Here is a 21,524-nt window from a genome sequence, read left to right as displayed (position 1 = left end):
GTTGTCCTAAAGGATGAGAGTAAAGAACGTAGCTCCCTTCGCTAAGGTGTGCAAGGCACTAATCATTTTACTTGCATTATCTTATATCATCTTCACATTATCACCCCTACTGCACAGATGAGGAAACTGAGGCTCCAAGAGGCAAGACTCCTGCAAGTTCACACGGCTTACGGCCAAGCTGCGACTTGCACCCAGGGCTCTCTGATACTGAAACCACTGCCCTAAAAACTTATCTGAGACACTGATTTTGCATCTGTTCATGTCAAGGTAAATCTGGCTGCAGATGTAGCAGTTTGAGAGGCTGTTCACTGAGACTCAGGCCCTCCCATTTTAGAGAAAGGGCTCCCATGGAGCCTGTGGTAGGCAGAATAACAATGCACATGGCAAAGAGTTCAAGTTAAGGTCACAGATGGGATTAAGGTTGCTAATCAGCTGAACTCCTAAATAGGAGGTTATCCTGGCTTATCTGGGTGGGCCCAGTTTAATCACAAGGCAGGCAGAAGGGTCGGGGGAGATGTGGCTAAGGAAGAAAGGTACAGAGAGGGGCAACACTGCTGGTTCTGAAGGTGGAGGAAAGGGTCACGAGCCAAGGGATGTGGCTGGCCTCTAGAGAATGGAAAAGGCAAAGCAGCAGATGCTACCCAGGCCTGCAGAAGGGAACACAGCCCCAGCAGTGCCTCTTTTTTCATCCACTGAGGCCCATTTTGGGGCTTCTAACCTCTAGAACCATATGATGATAAATTTGTGTTGGTGTAAGTCACTGAATTTGTGGTAATTCGTTATAGCAGCCACAGGAAGTTAATACAGGGCCCAGCTGACTCTGCACAGCATAAATGGAAAAGTAGGATCTGCTCCCCAAGATCACAAACCTCCAGGCTCTGGAGACCCCAAAGGAGAAGAGAAGGAAGGGGCGGACTCTGGACTAGCTTCCTGGTCTTAGAGGGAGGCCTTTGCTTTTGAGCTCCCTGAGGTAGAAGCCATCTTCTGCTTTACTTGACCGGATGCACCTTTTAAAATACACGTTTTGGTGGTGTGTGTGTGTGTGTGTGTGTGTGTGTGTGTTTGTGCTTTACTTGACCGGATGCACCTTTTAAAATACACGTTTTGGTGGTGTGTGTGTGTGTGTGTGTGTGTGTGTGTGTGCGTGCGTGTGTGTGTGTTTTTGTGCTTTACTTGACTGGATGCACCTTTTAAAATACACGTTTTGGTGGCGTGTGTGTGTGTGTGTGTGTGCGTGCGTGCGTGCGTGCGTGTGTGTGTGTTAGTTAAACCTGCAGAAGACCAGAAATCAGAAATATGCCATATATGCCTTCCTAAGGACTCCTATTTGTAGGTATCTGTGCAGGGTTAAGGAACGTGTCACAACAGCAATGACAGCAAAGATGCGCCAGACTGTCTCAGTGTTTCACATCTACTACTGACTGGCTGAGTCCTCACAGCAGCCTGTGAGACGCATTCTATTACTGCCCCATTTTACAGATGGAGAAGCCAAGCTCAGAGAGGGGCAGTGACTTGACCAAGGTCACAAAGAAAGTGGCAGAGCCGGGATTCGACCCAGGCCATCTGGCTTCACAGCCTCAGCTCTTAACTACTGGCACAAATGCCTCATGCATTGCTGTATGGAGAGTAAATTGGTATGGCCACAGTTTGGAAGCAGGTCATTTGGCTGTATCTTAACATTTAAAGTATGTGTATATTATGGTCCAGCAGCCTTCTGCGAATCTAACCTAAAGAAACACTCACCAATGTGCACACAGATATACTGTTCATACTAAAGGAAGATATGGCTTATAGTATGCCATATTTTCAAATAGTATGCAGATGTTAAAAGAATAAGAGCTAAATGTTGACTTAAGAAAAAGCATGTTGCAGGTCAAAATGTATAGAATGATACACCACTGGGCTTAAAAAACCTACAAGATTATATATAGATGCATGAAATATGATGTGTATGTATGTATGTGTGTACATACAGTTATATATATGTACACATGTGCACATATATGTATACACACATGTACAAATGTGTACACTGTGTACATACATATATACCTGTATAGAATTTTTTTAAAAATAAATAAATTTATTTATTTATTTATTTATTTATGGACATGCTGGGCCTTCGTTGCTGCGCACGGGCTTTCTCTAGTTGCAATGAGTGGGGTCTACTCTTTGTTGCAGTGCGTGGGCTTCTCATTGTGGTGGCTTCTCTTGTTGCAGAGCATGGGCTCTAGGTGTGCGGGCTTCAGTAGCTGCAGCACGCGGGCTCAGCAGTTGTGGCGCAAGGGCTTAGTTGCTCCGCGGTGTGTCTTCCCGGACCAGGGCTCGAACCCGTGTCCCCTGCATTGGCAGGCGGATTCTTAACCACTGCTTCACCAGGGAAGTCCTATCCCTGTACACATATTTATACACATGTGTGTATACAGTTATCAAGAAGTATTCACCCCAAACTGACAGAAGGGTAATCTGGGCTTGGAAAGGGGACTAGGCCTGAAGCTAGCGGAAAAAAATAGATTTTAACTTTATCATTAATGTTTCAAGAAGAACATATCCATATATTACTTGGGTAAGTAAAAGGTAATTGAAAACAAATGTTGAGTTTGTTGGCCACTTGAAGATCTGGACATATGCCTTTTCCCTGCTGTCCTCTGGACACACCAGGCTTGGCCCCCACCCCATCCTACCTCCTCCCCTTCTCCCAGCAACATGTTCTTCCTGAAGTCACTCAAGCTGGCAAAGCAAAGCGGGGTGGGGGTGGGTGGTTGCTCCCTTCTTCCATCCCCACGGAGCATCCCAGTCATACCCACAGACTGCCTGTACTCATTTCTAGGAATTAGAACGTCACATGGCCTTGGGGCCAGCTGGAATTGGTTAGGAACTCCAGCTCGGCAACCCGTCACAAGATCTGGGGCGAGTGACTGAGTCACTTGGAGTCTTGGTGTCTTCAGCTGTGAAGCAGGGATAACAACTGCTGTACTGTGTAATCAAGAAGTTTTGGTTGGCTAATGTTCATCTCCTGACGAATGGGAACATGCTCCAGAGGCTGCCGGAAACAGTCTTTCCCTGTTTGTTGGACCTTAACTAGCCACTGAGATATCACAGAGATTGGCCCACTAATATTGCTAGTCAATGTCACATTTTAGCTACAACAAAGCCAGTGGGGGTTCAATGCCACTTTTTCCTGGAGAGGATCCACTCATCCCCTGCTCCTTGCTCTCTGTCTTCAATGGTACCAATGCCCTATTGCGGCTAAAGAAGGCAAAAGGGAAGGCAACACATTTCTGAGTACCTATGTGCCACACACAGGCTTAGGCACTGTCTATGTACTGTCTCGTTTAATCCTTGAAGCAGCCTCCTCAGCGAAGTGACCTGGATGGCTGTGAAATGCGGGGTTCAGGTCGAAACCCAGGCTAAGTGTCTCACTCACATCACATTCTGTCCCGGCCAGTGTACAGGCAGACCTCGTTTTACCGTGCTTTGCTTTATTGCACTTCATGGATAATGCGTTTTTTACAGATTGGAGGTTTGCAGCAACCCTGCATCAAGCCAGTCTATTGGTGTCATTTTTCCTATAGCATTTGCTCACTTCGTGTCTCTGTGTCACATTTCGGTAATTCTCCTGATACTTCAAACTTTTTCATTCTTATTATATTTGTTATGCTGATCTGTGATCAGTGATATGTGATGTTACTATTGCAAAAAGATTACGACTTGCTGGAGGCTCAGATGACAGTTAGCATTTTTTAGCAATAAAGTATTTTTAAATTAAGGTATGTACGTTGTTTTTTTGACATAAGACTACTGCACATTGAATAGGCTACAGTATAGTATAAATGTAACTTTTTTTTGCACTGGGAAACCAAAAAATTCATGTGACTCGCTTTATTGCAGTGGTCTGGAACCAAACCCACAATATCTCTGAGGTCTGCCTGTATGTGACCAGTGGTCCCTGTGACGGCAGGTGGGCTGAGGCAGTGTGTCCATCCCACCAGAGCCCACAGCTGACAGAACCTTCTTGAGGACTCCCACGGTAGCCAAAGGCAAATCAACAGAGCAAATTTCCAGTGGAGTGCTGGACTCCATGTCTCCAAGTACTCTGAAACCAGAAGGAATGTTCATAAAATGTGAACCTCAGGACAAGTCGATAACATCTGACCCAACAGGAGCTGTGAGCTGTGAGCTGTGAGCTGTGAGTGGTGAGCTGTGACCAAGTGGAGTACTCAGGCACTGTGATCAAACAAGGCCAGCTTTCTAGGAGGGCATCAACCAGATCCGTGGAAACTGACCAGCCTGGATTGGCCATTGCAGCTTTTGCACTCCCAAGCGTTTCCTGTCCCAGAGGCTTGGTGACAGTGTAGGGTGGAAGGGAGGTGGTCTAGGTCTCCTACCTGACTCGTTCTTCTCGATGATGTCTACCACTTGCCCCACGCTGAGGCTGATCTCCGAGCTTTCCTGCTTCTGGTAGTTTGCCACCACTACATACTGCTCCAGGACCATAGGGTCCACCGAGGTTAGGTCGCCCCCTGGGGATACAAAATGCCATCACACAACCCATGTGTGAAGGAACAGGAGTCAGCGGGTAGGGTGGGTCAGGAGGACATTCCAAATAGAGAAAGCTGTGACAGGACTTGTCTCAGGGTCACCTCATCCATTTATTCTTTCATTCATTTGCTCACTCAACCACCAAAATTTACCAAGTGCCTGTCCTTGTGCAGGCACTGTGCTAGGCACTAAGGATTCAGCGTTGATGTGGTACTTGCCCTGAAGAAGCTGACACCGTAGTGGGAAGGTTCATTCATTCATATCTATCCACCCATTCATATCCATCTGCCATTATTCAGCCATCATCGTCCACCCAACTAAACATCCATTCATCATTCATCCAACCAAACATCCATCTGTCTAGCTATCCATTACCATCCATCCATCCAAAATCACTCGTCTATTAATTCACGAAGTCACCAGTGATGTTCCAAACACTCTATTAGATGCTGGGCATACTAAAGTGAGTGAAACAGACATGACTCCTAGCCTCAAGTAGCTCAGTCTAGTTGGGGAGAGAGACACGTACACAAGTACATATGATCGCTAAGGATACAGGATAATACCAGTTTTGGATTGACGCATTGCTGGAAACAACCAGGATGCCAGACAAAGAATGAGTGGGAAAAGGAGGTTACGTTAAATGGAGCGGTCAGCAAGACCCCTCTAGGGAGGTGACATAAAGCAAAGACCTCTGAGGCAAGGAGGCATGAGGAGGATGGGGACGGAGCGGTGCAGGCAGACTGTGGGATGGGAAAGGGCCTGGAGCCTTCTAGGAACTGGCAGGAGGTGGCTGAAGTCCAGGAGTGAGCAGAGGGCAGTCTTGTGATCACCCTGGCAGGCGTGGGCCAGAGCAGGCAGGACATGCTGCGCCAAGGCAAGAAGTTCGGATTTTTTGAAACCCTGAAGTAGAAAGCCACTGAAGGGCTTTAAGAAGGGAATGACAGGGCTTCCCTGGTGGCGCAGTGGTTGGGAGTCCGCCTGCCGATGCGGGGGACGCGGGTTCGTGCCCCAGTCCGGGAGGATCCCGCATGCCGCGGAGCGGCTGGGCTTGTGAGCCATGGCCGCTGGGCCTGCGCGTCCGGAGCCTGTGCTCCGCAGCGGGAGAGGCCGCAGCAGTGGGAGGCCCGTGTACCGCAAAAAAAAAAAAAAAAAAAAGAAGGGAATGACAAGATTTACATCTTTAAAAAGACAGTTCTGGCTGCCACATGGAGACTGGATTACAGCCTGGCAAGAAAAAAAGCAGGAGACCAGATGGAGGACATGCTGTTTGCAGACAAGAGATGATGGTAGCTTTGGACCAGGGCAGAGACAGTTGGGGAGAGGAGCCCATGTGGAGGCCATTTCCACAGGATGTAGTGCTGTGTGGCCCTGGTTAAATACTAAGACATATCTGATAAGTAAATGAAAAGATATCACAGAATATGGATGATGTAAAGGGACATCTGAGTTCAGACACTCCAGAGAGAGGGGGCGGCACTTTTAGAGCAGCAGGCTGAATGTGATGGGAAGGCAGTCTGGCTTTTGTGGCCACTGGGCCCTGGTTTTCTGAAAGTCCTGATTCAAAGGATTCCCTTCTACTGTTTCCATAAACCACTGAAAATATCCATTTATACATTTCTGTGTCCAAATACACCCATAATTAGCCGATTTTGTGCATCTGTTCCCAACTCTGTTGGGTAGTATCTTATTGAAATTGGCCATGGTGGGAGTATTTACACCACGGAAAATGGCAAATGACACAAAGCAGGGCTTCCCATCAGAGAGCTGCTTGTGAGGTATTTACCAGCACACTGTTGCACCCCAGCCTCTGGCATCTAGAAGCAGCACAAAAGCCCTCTGTTAGAACCACACGTTCTCCACTTTTGATGCGGAAAATCAGAGCAGGGCGTTGCAGCCGGGTGAAGGGTCACCGCTTCTTGGCTCTGTGGCTATGTTCTGGCCATTCACCCCCCCAGGCTGAGGGTAACGGAGGGAAATGGGAGGGCCCCAGGGCAACCTTGCCCCTTGTACCCTGGGTGGAGAAAGCATGAGAAGAGAGAAAGAGAGGAGAAAAAAGAGATGGAAGATGTGGGATGAAGGTTCAGAAGTAGACTGGGAGGGAAGTAGCCCCACATGAATGCCTATCACAGGCTACACACTGTGCATAAACTACCTCGACACAACTGCCCTGGAAGGTGGGTATTACTACCCCCATTTTATAGACAAGAAAACAGAGGCTCAGACATATCAGGTGACTTGCCTTAGATCTCACCGCTACCTGGTGACAAGGCCAGATCTGAACCAGGTCCACCTGGTGGCAGTAGGTGAGGAAGGAAAAGATGGTAGGAAGGAAGCGTAGTCTGAGATCTTGCTCTCCTACCCCACAGGTCCCCATGACCGCCCCCCAAGTCTCATGTCTTTGCAGCTCCCAGGGTTATCTTCACTACTGCCAGCCTTCTCCTCCTCTGTCACCTCCCACCCAGGTCAGGCCACAGAGCTGATCTGCTTCCAGCCTCAAGCATGACAGACTGCCCAAGACAGCCCGGCTACTTCAGCGGTTACATCTTTCAGTGGCCCCACAGCAGGCTGGTTACCGCCCCCTTTCTGCTGTCCCTCTAGACAGTGATCTCTCTTTTTTTTTTTTTTTGCGATACGTGGGTCTCTCACTGTTGTGGCCTCTCCCGTTGCAGAGCACAGGCTCTGTGATCTCTTGACTGTCTCCTTAACCCCCCGGCACTGTGCTTCTAAGAGGTACTCTTATGTGAATGAGTGAAGGCAGACGCTGGCTTGCTGGAGGCTCCTGGCTACTTGTCCTAGTCATTGTGAGCTGGGGACACATTCCCTAGTGAATGCAATAGGTAGAGACTGGGGTCCACAGTTTTTATCCCAGAATATAATCTGCCTCAGGGCTCAGAACCCCAGGAATGCCTCTGCCCTTCTTTTTTAACCTCACGTGGGCTGTATCCAGGTAGCCATGCTTCCCTGTGCCTCAACTGGAGACAAAGAACTGGAGAGGGGAGAGAAGCACCCACTTCACAGTCAGGCTGGAAGCGCCAGGAGGTGTCTGTGTTCAGGTGTGGGGATTCTCTGCTGTCCCTCGTGGCAGCCGTCAGGATTCCCTCCCGCAGAGCCATGGGTCTGATGTGGGAGGACCTTCTTGCTAGCACTCCATCACCTTGCTTCACCCACATCCTCACTACGCCACATCCTTTTCACCAGGGTCTGAGAAAGGCTTCTTGTGGCCCGGGGTGTGCAGGCGGGACACCCCGTGATTGGTCTCCATCCTGCCCCTCCAGTCCGTCCTCCATACTGCAGCCAGAGAGCTTGCTCAGAAGTCACAAAAATGGTACATTTTTGTGCAAGGGGAGCTAAGAATGTGTTTTTATACTTTTAAAGATTTGTAAAGAATAAGAAGGAGAATGAAAGGAAGAGGAAACAAAATATTATTATTAGTAACAGAGTCTGCATGGGGCTTGCAAAGCCTAAAATATTTACTATCTGGACCTTTAGAGACAAAAACATTTGCCAACCACTGGACTAGAACACGAATGGCATCTACAAAGTCTCAATAAATATCTGAATGAAAGAATGAATATTTTAAAACAGCTTTAAATGACTTCCAACCTCAGGGAGACATTCAAATGCCTTCTCTCACGGCACTTACAACATTTAATTTTGTTTACGTATCTGTCTTTTCTACCAGACTGTGAGGTTACTTCCCACATGGTGTTCCCATGGTGGGAACACCTTTTGCATTTCCCGGGGACCTAGAACAATGTCAGGCACACAGTAGGTGCTTAATAAGCATTGAATGAATAACTGTGTCTGTCTTGTTCACTCAGCACAGAGGCTCAATGAACACTTGTGGCGTGAATGAACAAAGGATGAATGGAGACATCTAGAAACCCTTCCTGCCCTACACTGCTCAGGCCTCCTCCTGAGAACACACAGTGCTGAGTTACTGGCAGGCACCTGTCTATCTTATGAGCAACCAAAGACTACTTCTTGCCTGTAAGAAGGGACAGAGACTTTGGATAAGTCAAGGTCCACTTAAGCCAGGTTACTCTGTCCAAAAAGTTCAATTGTTGCTACCCGGTTTTAACAACTGATGGTGGCCCAGTTGTACCACATACAGTTTCCAGGATTCTGATCAATGGGCTGATCTATTCATTTCTGCACCAGCTCTCCTAACCAGGCTGCCAACTGATTTGGGCTAACTATGAGCAGGGACAGGATCAGTTCCCAGGGAACTGGGGGACTCACTGCGAACAAGACATGAAGCCAGGAAATGAGGAGGGCAGGGAACAGGGCTGAGGACTCTAGGCTGGCACGAGCACATCAGGTGCTGGCACAGAGCTCAGGGCTGGCACTTCTTCCAAGACTTGCTCAGGGGCCAGGTCTGAGCCTTACATATCCTTCCTGTTCTTCTATGACAGTAGCTTTTATTTCTATTTATTTACTTTTTATAAGAATGCGTTAGCACTGTTTTTTAAAAATATTTATTTATTTATTTATTTTGTTGAGCCAGATCTTAGTTGTGGCAGGCGGCCTCCTTAGTTGTGGCTCGTGGACTCCTTAGTTGCAGCTTGCTGCCTCAATAGTTGTGGCATGCAAACTCTTAGTTGCGGCATGCATGTGGGATCTAGTTCCCTGACCAGGGATCGAACCCAGGCCACCTGCATTGGGAGGGCGGAGTCTTAACCACTGAGCCACCAGGGAAGTCCAACAGTAGCTTTTAGACTAGTTTCCTGCCATTAAGTGGCTCAGAAAAGAGTGCATGGAGTTGCTTTTTCAGGACCAGTTTTTCCAGGGCAGGTTGCCTTCATTTTATCCAGAGCACTCAACTTATCAAAACACCATTCATTTATTCTACTAGGAGTCTCAAACTAGGCTACATAGACCATTTAGGTGTTAGGTGGAGACATCTACTGGTGGAGTGTGATACTGCAACCAGGCTCTATAATGCATAGTAATTGCAGTACCTAAAAGTTGATGCAGATAGAACTAAGCTCTAGGAGCTACAAGTGTGAACTCAAAGTATTCCTAGATGAGAAATGTCATTCTTGTGGTCCAGCAGGGAATAAGAGGGAAGGAAAAGGCCAAGAGAAAGGAGGAGCTTTGACAGTGGAAGGGTGATTTTATCATTAAGGAAGTGCTATGAAATATTCATGGGACTTCCCTGGTGGTCCAGTGGTTAAAACTCCGCACTTGCACTGCCGGGGTCTCAGGTTCAATCACTGGTCGGGGAAATAAGATCCCGCATTCCATGCAGCGTGGCCAAAAAACAAAAAACAAAAACAAAAAACCCCCAAAGAAACATAAAATATTCACCAAAGGTAAAGTGCTTCATCTACCACAGAATTTTTAAAATGACGAGTAACTGTAAAAGAGGGCTTTCTTCCTAGAACTTCACTACACTGTCAGTCTTGCTGAAAGAGCCAGTAAACAAGAGAATATTTCAATAAGTAAAGGGTAGAAAAATCAGGAAGAAAAGGTGCTCCTTAAATAATCACGTGATCTGTGAAATTTTGGTGGGAAGATTTTTTTCCTGCAGAATGAGCAGAATTTGAGACCACATTAGCCAAAGTCTGCAGGAACCAGCCAGGCAGTCAGAGGGACTTTCTGGAGAGAGGGAAATTCTGGAGAGAGATAAGCCTTCTTCAACTCAGAATTCTCACACAGAAATTTCAGGGCTTGGGCTGTCAACCTTAAATCCTTTTTCAATTTAATCAAGGAGGCTTGTTCTAACATAAAGGAAGTTTTCAAAGGTCAGATAAAAAAATAAGGCAAGTCCCAGCATGGGTTCTTAGTCTGAATGAAGAAAGATGCTATTTTCCACCCAGTTGAACTATAAATAAATCCATCCCCCATCACTGCAGGTGAATGATGTAACAGTGGTCACCACAAATTAGAGCTTTTCTCTTTTCCAGACCAGTCCCCTCATCAAGCCTGTCCTGACTGAATACTTTTGTTTTCACAAACCAGAGCTGTCTGTTTCCTCTCTCCCTCCCACCCGTCCCCTCCGGGAAAGTCTCCGCACACTCAAAGCCAGAAACTCTGTGACCAGACGAAGACTGTCTGCTTCTCTTCTCCTCTCTGCTCTTTTCTAAGAAACATATCATTATCCTCGGGGCTCAAGGGCTATTTGTAGCTTTAGCAGGATGCCACGGCTCCGGCCAGTACCTATTAAGCTAGAAAGCAGAGCTGTAAACAGACTGGTTGGGAAAAGACCAGAGTTCACTCCAGATGCCATACCTTGAGGCGAAGAAATCCAATTCCTCTCCACTCTTCCTTGCAGGAATGGCCTTGGGGCCCATAAAGCTGACCACAGGCCTTGTACCCAGGAAGCAGTAAAGGGACCAGAGTTGTTGAATTTGGAATTGTTACTGATGCTGGACAAGAACACCTGTGTGTTCTGAATTAATAGCAGTAGCATAAAAACAGCACAAACATGTGTCTCTTTCAACATGCCAGGCACTGTTCTAAGTGCTTTATACATATTATTATGAATCCTATAATACTCCTACAAGGTAGATTACTATCCTTATGCCCATTTTACAGATGATGAAACTGAGGCCCATGAGAGAAGGCATCCTTTCCCACTTTTGGAATCTCTGCTTGGCCTCCTCTCCACCCATCCTTATCAACCCGCTCAAACTTCCTGGAGTTCTAGATAAAGAATTTAGAATTCCAGAAAGCTCTGAAGACCACATTGGCTCCAGATGTGGTATGGGCTAGGGCCTTTGAAGATGTGCAGGATGTTCTTGGGTTGCAGGAGGACAAAGCTGGGCGATTGTGAATCTAAGCTTATCAACCCCAGGCCTGTGAGAACTCAAATCTTTCCTCTGGGCATATTCAACTTCTCACCTTCTCTTTTTTTGACATAAGTGTCCTGCTGTCCAGGGAATGGAAAGGGTGTTAGGAAGAGAATTGACTGTGGGGAGAGTGAAGTGAGTATGAGAGCTGCCTGCAAGAGCAGCTGTCGCCGCCCAGATCAGTGGCTGATCGAAGGAAGCACAGAGCCAGGCCTGGTGCCGAGGCTGGCGATTGGATCAGGCCCAAATCGACTGTATGCTTGCACCTCCCAGCCTGCACACCGTCCCCTCAGCCCCGAATGTCCTTTGGCATCCATCCATCCATCCATCCATCCATCCAGCCAGCCAGCCAGCCAGCCAGCCAGCCATCCACATCACTGTATCCCCCATGCAGTGCCCAGGGCCTGGACATCGCTCAGTAGGGGTATGCTAAACATCCAATGAGTAGGAGAAAATGGAAAATATTCTTACCAGGTTTCTTTTTCCCAACATGTTCCCTGTACAGGAAAGAATAGGGGTGGGAAAGAGTAATGAGTCAGTATCTTTTCTGTATTGTTATGAGTTATTCCGTTAGGAAACTGAGATTTTCCATCCCACAACATCTCCAGTTAATGAGTGTAAAATCCAAGCCAGTCCCAGGGACCTAGACTCTTTAAAAAAAAAAGAATTCCTTTTAATTTTCTCCCTTTGCCTGATAAGTGCTCTGGTGCCCTGGGGACCAGCATCTCCACTCTATTTGTAGAGTAGGGGGCTCTGGGGAGGAGCTGATAGGCAGTGGGTAGAGGTGGGTATGCAGTCTGAAAACAGGAGTTAGGACCTCACACTGCACTGAGGCTGACGCCCACCTCATCAGGCACGGTGGAGGCCTTGCCCCACTTATGAGCAGTGCCCTGAGCTGTACAATTGGAGCAGGAAGTGCTCGGTGGTGAGTGGAATACACTAAAACCGGGGAGACATCTGGCTAGCAGTGAACCCAGCACATCTCCCTCACGGTGACACAGAGGACACTATTATGGGCTAGAATCCATACAGAATGAGTCATCGCTCCCATACGCGTGTCAACCACGTCAGAGTTTATACACACAACTGCATTATGAACAAAATGTTACAAATCAGGTTTTACAACATACTTTTAAGTAAATTATCCCATTAGTCAAACGCTTTCTGATGTTATAAAAAGTAAAGGGAGGTGATAGGATGGCTGGGTTGAGATAGATATTGTGGCAGCGGTAACGTTAGCTAATACTACAAAATTCCTTATCAATGTTATTACCCTGTGCTAGGACCCTGCTAGGCACTTTTAGTCCACTCATTTAATACTCATAATAACCACAGGAAATAAGTACTCTCTTGGTGCCCATTTTACAGATGAGGAACATGAGGCACAGAGAAGTTAAGTAACTTGCCCGAGGTCACACAGCTTGCAAGAAGCACAGCCAAGGTCTGAACCCAGGCCTATCTCCATTTTAAAAAATTGAAATATAATTCACATACCATAAATTTCATCCTTTTAAAGTGTCGAATGAACTGTTTTTTAGTATATTCACAAAGTTGTGCAACCATTGGCATCAGCAAATTCCAGAAAATTTTCATCACTCTCCAAAGAAACCCTGTACCCCTTAGCAGTTCCTCTCCATTTCTATTCCTTCCAGCCTTTGACAACTATTAATATGCTTGCTATCTCTAAGGATTTGTCTATTCTGGACATTTAAGATGAATGGAACCATATAATAGGTGGCTTCTTGTGACTGGTTTCTTTCATGTAACATGTTTTCAAGGGTCATCCATGTTGTAGCACGTTATCCGTGTTCATTCCATTTTACGGCTGAATAATATCCCACTGTGTGGATAAACCACGCTTTATCTGTTCATCAGCCAATGGACATTTGGGTTGTTTCCACTTTTTGGCTATTACGAATAATGCTTTTATGAACTTTGTACACAAGTTTTTGTATGGACATATATTTTTATTTCTCTTGATTATAGATGTAGGAATGGAATTGTTAGGTAATATGGTAACTCTAGGCTTAACTTTTTTTTTTTTTGATGTGGACCATTTTAAAAGTCTTTATTGAATTTGTTACAATATTACTTCTGCTTTAATGTTGTGGCTTCTTGGCCCCAAGGCACATGGGATCTTAGCTCCCGACCAGGGATCGAACCTGCATCCCCCGTATTGGAAGGTCAAGTCCTAACCACTGGACTGCCAGGGAAGTCCCTAGGCTTAACTTTCTGAGGAATTGCCAGGCTGTCTTCCACAGTGGCTGCACCATTGTAGACTCCCACCAGCAACATCGGGAGGTTCCAGTTCCTGCACATCCTCAACACTTGTTGCTATCTATCTTTTTGATTCTACCCACACTAGTGGGTATGAAGTGGTATCTCACTGTGGTTGGAACTTGCATTTCCTGATGGCTAAGGACGCTGCTACGCTGAGCATCTTTTCATATGCTTCTTGGCCATTTTTGTATTTTCTTTGAAGAAATGTCTATTCAGTGTCTGATTTTAAAGTCTGGGTTTTTAACCACCATGTAATAATGCTTTCGGGGTAACTTCGAAAGTGGGGGAGCAGGGAGCTAAGCCAAGCCCCGGAGCTTGGGGCTGCCCTCCTGTGTGTCTGGAAGGAGGGGATGGGCTGGGCCAGTCAGTAGTGATGTCCTCTGGCCAGCCATTACCCAGTGACGCTCAGTGTCACTCCCCTGTGCAGGGGAGGGGGAGGGTGACAGTGGAATATGCCAGCTCACATTTCCTGCCACTCACTGTGGACAGCGTCCTGGTCAGAATGCTGTACCTGGACTGGCCCACAGAATCCTCACATCAACCCTTGAGGGTCACTCCATTTCGCACGTGGAGACACTGAGGGCCAGAGAGGTGAGGCATCTCTCCCAGGACTGGAACCCGGGAAGCCTGGCTGGAGCCCACTCTCCTGACCACACCCTGGACTGTCCTGTGGGGGAAGTTGCCTCTTAGCTGCTGGCTCCAGGACACACCAGCAAAGGTCTCTTAAGTCTGCTTCCATGTAAAGCCCTCTTCCCTCGTCGCCATCCAGGCTGCGGCCTGAGCCATGGTCTGGGATACCTGAAATCCCAGCTCCCACACTACCGCGTACCCCTGCCAGTTGTCTCGCTGTCCTAGCTGGAGCACGGGGGTGAGGGGCAGCTGGGGGCTCTCGGTTTCAAGCAGCAGCTTGTGTGGGATCAAGCAGGCACGTTACTTTCTGTGCGACACGCTCAGGGTGATCTCAAGTTTACCCAGGAATGGTAGCGAAAATGGTGCTCCTCTAAGGGCACCATTCATTTCTTTCCTTAGAAACTGCTGGGAAAGACTCCCAGTCTCCATCACAAGCCCTAACTCAGGTCTGAGCATCAGAATCCTGACCAAGGGACCAACCTCACGGAGCACCTGCCCTCACCATTCATTACTGCCTAAACAAACGAGGCCCAGCTGAAGCTGCCTCCTGTGGCCCCAAAGCCACCCTTGGGGTTCTCAGCACCCTCCTTCCCTCCCTCCCTTCCCCCCTCCCTTCCTCCCTCTCTCCTTCCTTCCCTCCTTCCCTCCCTCCCTTTTCCTTCAAAGTCTGGCTTAAGGACAGGAAGGCATCACTAGGTAAGCACCTGCCATGTGCCTGACACTATCACTACCCTTTATGAGCAGGATATTGCCTAACCAAGATGAGAGCAAGGTTAGCCATGGCCACTTTACTGATGAGGAAAGAGAAGCTCAGAGAAGTCAAGTCACTTGTCCAAGGTCACACAGAGGGGAACAGACAAAGAGATTGAAAACTTCCCTTTCCTTCCAGGAAGCCTCTTGGAACTAAATACATCTATTTCAGCAGGATGCTGGTTAGCTTATCTCAGCTGTTACTTTGTGCTTTCTTGGGGTACAGTCTAGGCTGTGTGTTGTATTTTTAGTGGATGTTCTATTTGTGCGTGTGTTTGTGTGCGCACAGGCCACACGTATCCACATGTTCACATGGCCTTTCCCACCAGTATAGAAGCCCCTCTGAGGGCAGGTGCTGTTTTTCTCTTGTATTATTCCTGAAGGAAGAAAGGGAAGTGATCATTAAACACTATAGATTGTGGTCTTTTTTGTTTTTAAATAAATGGAGAAATAAGATTTCTTCTAGCTGGTCAAAAGGTTCTAACCAGAGGAAAAAACTTTAGATTCTCACCACATGCCAAATGTTGAAATGAATTCTAATCGATTTAATGAGTAAATATTAAAAGAAAACCCAAAGCATAAATCAACTAGAAAAAAATTAAGGGAACTATCTTGTGTCTGAATGGTGACTGTCCTTCTTAGACTGAAAGCAAATGAAAGAAACCACAACTAAAAAATTGGTCACCGGATTTGACTTCACAAAAATATAAAACTTATATACATCGTAAAATCCAGGAACAAGATATAAATGCACAATAAAAGGGACAAATATTTACCACAAATACGGAAAAGGCTAATTCCTCACTATATAAACAGCCTGTACAAATCAATAATAAAAATAGCTCAAAAAATGTCCACTGGCCCCCAAGACCCCAAAGGCAGGAACTAGGCTTGTTTTTCTGGACTTTCAGTGTGGGTGGCAGTTGTGGGAAATGTTTGGGGAGTTAACACACTTGAATGGTTGACCCTGTCTTTGCTGGTTTTTGCCCAGAGATGTGGGGGAAGGGAGAGCCATTTGGAAGGCCTGAGATGAAAGATTCTGGTCCTCCCATATGAGAACAAGCATCTCCACATGGTACCCACTTCTTCCAGTGATGTACAACAATCAAACGGACCAATTAGCTTCTCTCTTACCATCTCATAAAAGATCGCAGAACCCAAGCATCTTGGCCCTGGCAGCCAAGGAGATGTGAAAACTGTGTACCTACTATGTGTCAGGCACTGTGCTCAGCACTTCACACACATAGATTCAAGCCTCACAGTGATTGTGGGTCCCACATCCATGGATTCAACCAACCTCAGATTGAAAATGTTCAGGAAAAAAATTCCAGAAAGTTCCAAAAAACACAACTTAAATTTGCTGTGTGCCTGGCAACTATTTTTTTTTTTTTTTTGCGGTATGCGGGCCTCTCACTGTTGTGGCCTCCCCCGTCGCGGAGCACAGGCTCCAGACGCGCAGGCTCCGGACGCGCAGGCTCAGCGGCCATGGCTCACGGGCCCAGCCGCTCCGCGGCATATGGGATCCTCCCAGACCGGGGCACGAACCCGTATCCCCTGCATCGGCAGGCGGACTCTCAACCACTTGCGCCACCAGGGAGGCCCCTGGCAACTATTTATAGAGCATTTATATTGTATCAGGTATTATAAGTAATGTAGAGATGATTTAAAGTATATGGGAGGATGTGCGTAGGTTATATGCAAACACTACGCCATTTTATATAAGGGACTTGAGCATCCGTGGATTTTGGTTCCATGGGGGGTCCTGGAACCAATCCCCCTGCTAGTAATGAGGGATGACTATACTATTATTCCCATTGAAGAAGTGAGGAAATGGATTTACCTTAAAAGTATAAGAACAAAACTCTAACTCCAGGAAACTGGGGAACAGGTCTATCTTTTGAATTATCAAGCATAATACCCAGGGGGGCTCACCACGATTTCAGCCCCCAAACTCCAGAAAACTAGCTGCTGAGCATGTCCTAATTTTCCCACCATTATTTCATTTCAGTCTCCCAATAACCCCATAATGTGGCTGGGGCAGGTGACGTGGTCTCATTTCACAGATGAAGTAAGCGAGGCAGAAGGGGAGGGGAGGGGATTGCTCTGCCCGGGTGGAACAGCTGGCTGCCTGGCCAGCAGACTGGAAGCTCCCTGTGGGCACAGACTGCATCTTCCATGTCATCTCTTTGTCTCCCCGTGCCCAGCCCGTGGGCCTTATTTCCTGAACGGATGAACAATGCTGGTGCTCCGGACCGGGAACAGCACGGGGTCTAGAACTCCCAGTCCTCTGTTCCTTCTACAAGCCCAGGGCAGCCAGCAAGTGGGGAACGTCGGGCTGTGGCCACCGGAGAGCATGACAAAGCTCCCAAACAGCCTCCCTGACATGCCGGCTCCTCTAGAGGGCTGGCTCCCACCCTATGTTCCCCAGTGTCCTTCCTTCCTGCACGAAGGTGCCCGGACTCTTCTCAAGCACAGCGGGCTGCCCCTGACCTGGCTCCCTCCCATCTCTGTCGATAAGTTGGGCTGATGCTTGCTCGGAGCTGGGGACCCACTCACCACCCTTGCCAGGCAGGAGGCCAAAGACCTCTGAGCATTAACATTCAGAAGGGGCGCCTGGGCGGCGGTTCTTAACCTCAAGTCCCTGAATGGGATTTGGCACAATTGAGGACCTCCTGAAACAGGGGGCATTTTTCTCAGGAGAAGGAAGAAAGCTTTTATTGGATTCTCCAAATGGTCCACGATCCTCCCCAAAGTTAAGATCTCTGGGAGGCTGAGACGAGGTAGAAGAAAATCTAGATGTCACCACGAGACAGGAGACAGGCGCAGGGGTGAGAAGCAGCCTGCCCAGAACCACTCGGCTTAAAAGTGGCCAAGCAACCTTCCTTATGAAAGCCCATCAACTGGACGTCTTGAACAACTCTGGGAGTAAAAAAAGCTACAGTTGGGTATCCAGAGAGGGAAAAATACCACGGGCCACCACTTTCTGAGCACTTGGCAGGTTCCTGGAATTTTTACTTGTGGCAGCCATTCCATCATCACCGTAATCGTAAGGCTCACTGCTATTCCCATTTCACAAGGAGTGAAATCGAGGCCCAAGGCTACACAGCCCATGAGTGGTAGAGGTGAGATTTGAACCTGGATGCAAACCCAGACTCACCCAGACTCTGTCTCTTAAGCCCAGTTGTCCCTTCTGTGGGAGGCACACACACAGAGCTTACGTGAAGACTCAGGCAGACCTGGGGAAGATCCACCTCGCCTCTTCCAACCTGTGTGACCCTGGGCAAGTCTCTTTCCTTATTCTGAACCTCAACTTCCTCATCTGTAAAATGGGAACGACAGCTCCTACCTGGCAGTTTTGTGATAGAATGAAGTAGAAACTGAATACGTCAAGCTCCATATTCTTTGATTCACTTCACCTAGAAATTAGAATCAAAGCCAGGGGCTACCAGCCTGAGTTAGCAGTTTAACCCTGACTGCCTGGGAGCACTGTAGACAACAGTCCCTTGAGAATATATCACCATGTCTTGTTATGTCCATATAAGCTGGGGACTGTTTACCAGGCACAAATGCTAAAGACACCAAGAACAGAAATATTAGCCAGGATGGGCTGCAGGCCCATTAGCAGATTTACACTTATTCTGTATCTTTTCAAAAAAAATTCATGTGTTGGCAAGACGTTCCCTTGTGATGTTTTGATTCAAAAGATTTACTGTGGTCCCTCATGGAATGTCATTCCCATGCTTCTGTGTGCTGGCTCTGAGAAGCTGTATTCACTTACTTCATGCTTGTCACAGGAAATGGTATTTATTGCAATATGTTGACTGTAGAAAGTTTCATCTGGGTGGTAGTTAAAGCATTAGTCCTGAGCGATCAGCTCACCCTCTGTGATCTCCGAACTTGATTCTGCATGTAGCTGCGTGTATATATATAAATGGCCTGATTTCATGTGTTAAAGCTCTTTGCTGCTTTCTCCTTACAGGTCTATTTAAAAAGTAAGCTTTGTGAGTTCACCAGATTCACTTCTAGAAAGCAACGTGAGTTTTTCTAGCTCAACCTACATAAAGTGCTTAGCACGTGAACGTTGAACCGATGTAAGCCTGGGTCATTACTGCTGTCCTGGGCAGTGAGTTACACTCAGAACTAAGCGGACCAGTTCACACTTCTCCCGTAACAGCGCCTGGCTGGCACTTCTCGGCCCTTCCTGACGGGGCCCCAGTGGACCCCTAACCCTGCCAGCTCTTGCTCCTGTGACTCAGGACAGCCCAGCACCTGTGGTCTGTGTCCTCCTCCCCCACTGTGATTTTTCCATTAGACAGATCCTTTCTTTCTGCAGACGTATATGATGACTTTCCCCGAAAAGGTCTTTTAAAAAAGCATCATGCATCAGTCAGTGTTTCACGCTGGCACGGCTGTTGGTGCCATCAACTCTTGGTGTGTAAAGGCCAGCAGGCGGGTGGTATTGAGATTCTGGGCGATGTGCATTGGGGGGCTGGGGAGATGCACTGCCTGGCATCTGGGAGCGCAGCCTGTCCACTGAGGGGAGAAGTGAGATCAAACCCTGGCCCCGTCATTCACTAGCGATGGGACCTTGAGCAGGTCTCAGTCAGTCACGCACTCACATCCCTGATGGTCCTGGGCACATCTACCTTTGAGGACAAGGCACACAGTCTCTGCCTCGAGGGCTCACCGTCTCCCCTGATCAGGTATGGTGGGTAAACACAGGGCATTAGGGAATTCAGTACTGCACTCAGCCAGCTTCCTTCACCTGTAAAACTCAGCTATGGCTACCTGCAGTCACTACAAAGGCTACATGAAGTGAGGCCCGGCAGGGGCTCCACTGATGTAATCTAGTTTAATTTTTACTTAGCTATCCTCCCATTCCTCCTGGCGCTGGCCGGCCCAGCAGGAAGGAGGGCTGTGAGAGTATGCTCTAAGGAGATCCACAAACCAACTTACTCTTTGGGGGGATTCAGGTCCTCGGGTCTTGTTTCAAAGAACTGCAGCACCTCATCACACTGAGAGATGTAGGGGGGCAGCTGGATCAGGGCCTGGAGAAGAGACACACAGGTGAGCCCAGAGGAAGGGAAGGGGTGTCAGGAATGCCGTTAAGTCAGGAGTCCTCAGACTTGGGCAGGCATCAGGATCACCTGGGGGGCTGGGCCCTACTCCCAGAGTTTCAGATTCAGTAGGTCTGGCGTGGAGCCTGAGAATGTACATTTCTAGCAAGTTCCCTGGTGATGTTGCCACTGCTGGTTTGGGGACCACACACACACACACAGTATATATACACACATATATATTACAGGCATATTTGGACAAATAATATGTACATATTTAGACAAAGCAATAAATTGTGAACAAGGTCCTACTGTACAGCACAGGGAACTATATTCAACATCTTATAATAAACCATAATGGAAAAGAATATGAAAAAGAACATATATATGTATAACTGAATCACTTTGCTGTACATCAGAAACTAATATAACATTGTAAATCAACTACACTTTAAAAATAAAAATTGTGAACTTCATGCCATGTCATTGTTCTTCTACATCACCATCTCTACTGGATACTGGTGTCTATTAGATAGAAATCTCATGTTTTATTCAACTAGCTGCTTACCGGTGAACATTTAGGTTATTTCCGACATGTCTGCATGTCCCAACTCATGGATCTGTTTTTTTTTTTTTGCGGTATGCGGGCCTCTCACCGTTGTGGCCTCTCCCGTTGCGGAGCACAGGCTCCGGACGCGCAGGCTCAGCAGCCATGGCTCACGGGCCCAGCCGCTCCGCGGCATGTGGGATCTTCCTGGACCGGGGCACGAACCCGCGTCCCCTGCATTGGCAGGTGGACTCCCAACCACTGCGCCACCAGGGAAGCCCCCAACTCATGGATCTGAAGTGTTAAAGTGAAGGGACTATTTTATGATTTGGGTAGAAGTTAGAAGTTCCCAGGTTAACAAAAGGTTGAAACACCCAGGATGTCCCAATGCCCAAGTCCATGTTAATCTGCCCCCTCGGCTCATCAGTTACAGGAGCCTCATCTGTCCCTGCCAATGGGCTGGAGGAGGTGGTGAGGGGCGCGATGTGGGCCCAGGCATTTATTATGCTGGTTTCTCTACTAACAGGTATTCATTCAGTGATTCAATAGACATTTTCTTTATGCCCAGCACTGCACTGATTTCTGTGGACACAGGACAGAATTATAGGGTACATCCCATTATGAAAGGATTTGAAACAAAGACATGGCTCCAAAATGAATAAAGAGCTTAGTTTAACAAATGTTTACATAAGCCCCCCTCTGGCACAGGTTCTGAGGATGCAAATCTGAGCGCAGTAGGGTTGTTTCGTGCATACACTCTATTACAAACTTCTGTGCATGGAGAAGCCTAGTGCAGAGGCATTAATTTAAACAACACAGGCGTGCTGTGGAGTGAGGCAGGACCCTGCTCTCTCCGCAGATAGGGCTCAGTTCCCTGATGCCTCTCATATGCCTTCTTGCCATGCTGAGTGTTGAGTCTGG

At 47.5% G+C, this 21,524-nt stretch overlaps 1 protein-coding gene across 1 annotated transcript in view; it reads right to left on the bottom strand.

Annotated features, from left to right (window-relative positions):
• SH3PXD2B (SH3 and PX domains 2B) overlaps positions 1-21,524 on the bottom strand; it is a 111,338-nt gene that overhangs the window by 26,793 nt on the left and 63,021 nt on the right. The window contains exons 5-7 of the mRNA XM_060094941.1: positions 19,956-20,047; positions 11,811-11,836; positions 4,389-4,523 (exon numbers count right to left, since the gene is read on the bottom strand). Coding sequence (XP_059950924.1) covers positions 4,389-4,523; positions 11,811-11,836; positions 19,956-20,047 — 253 coding nt within the window. The remainder of the gene's footprint in view (positions 1-4,388; positions 4,524-11,810; positions 11,837-19,955; positions 20,048-21,524) is intronic.

The sequence above is a fragment of the Mesoplodon densirostris genome, chromosome 3, assembly GCF_025265405.1.
Source record: "Mesoplodon densirostris isolate mMesDen1 chromosome 3, mMesDen1 primary haplotype, whole genome shotgun sequence".
NCBI lineage: Eukaryota > Metazoa > Chordata > Mammalia > Artiodactyla > Ziphiidae > Mesoplodon > Mesoplodon densirostris.
This window is presented reverse-complemented; position numbering and strand designations above follow the sequence as displayed.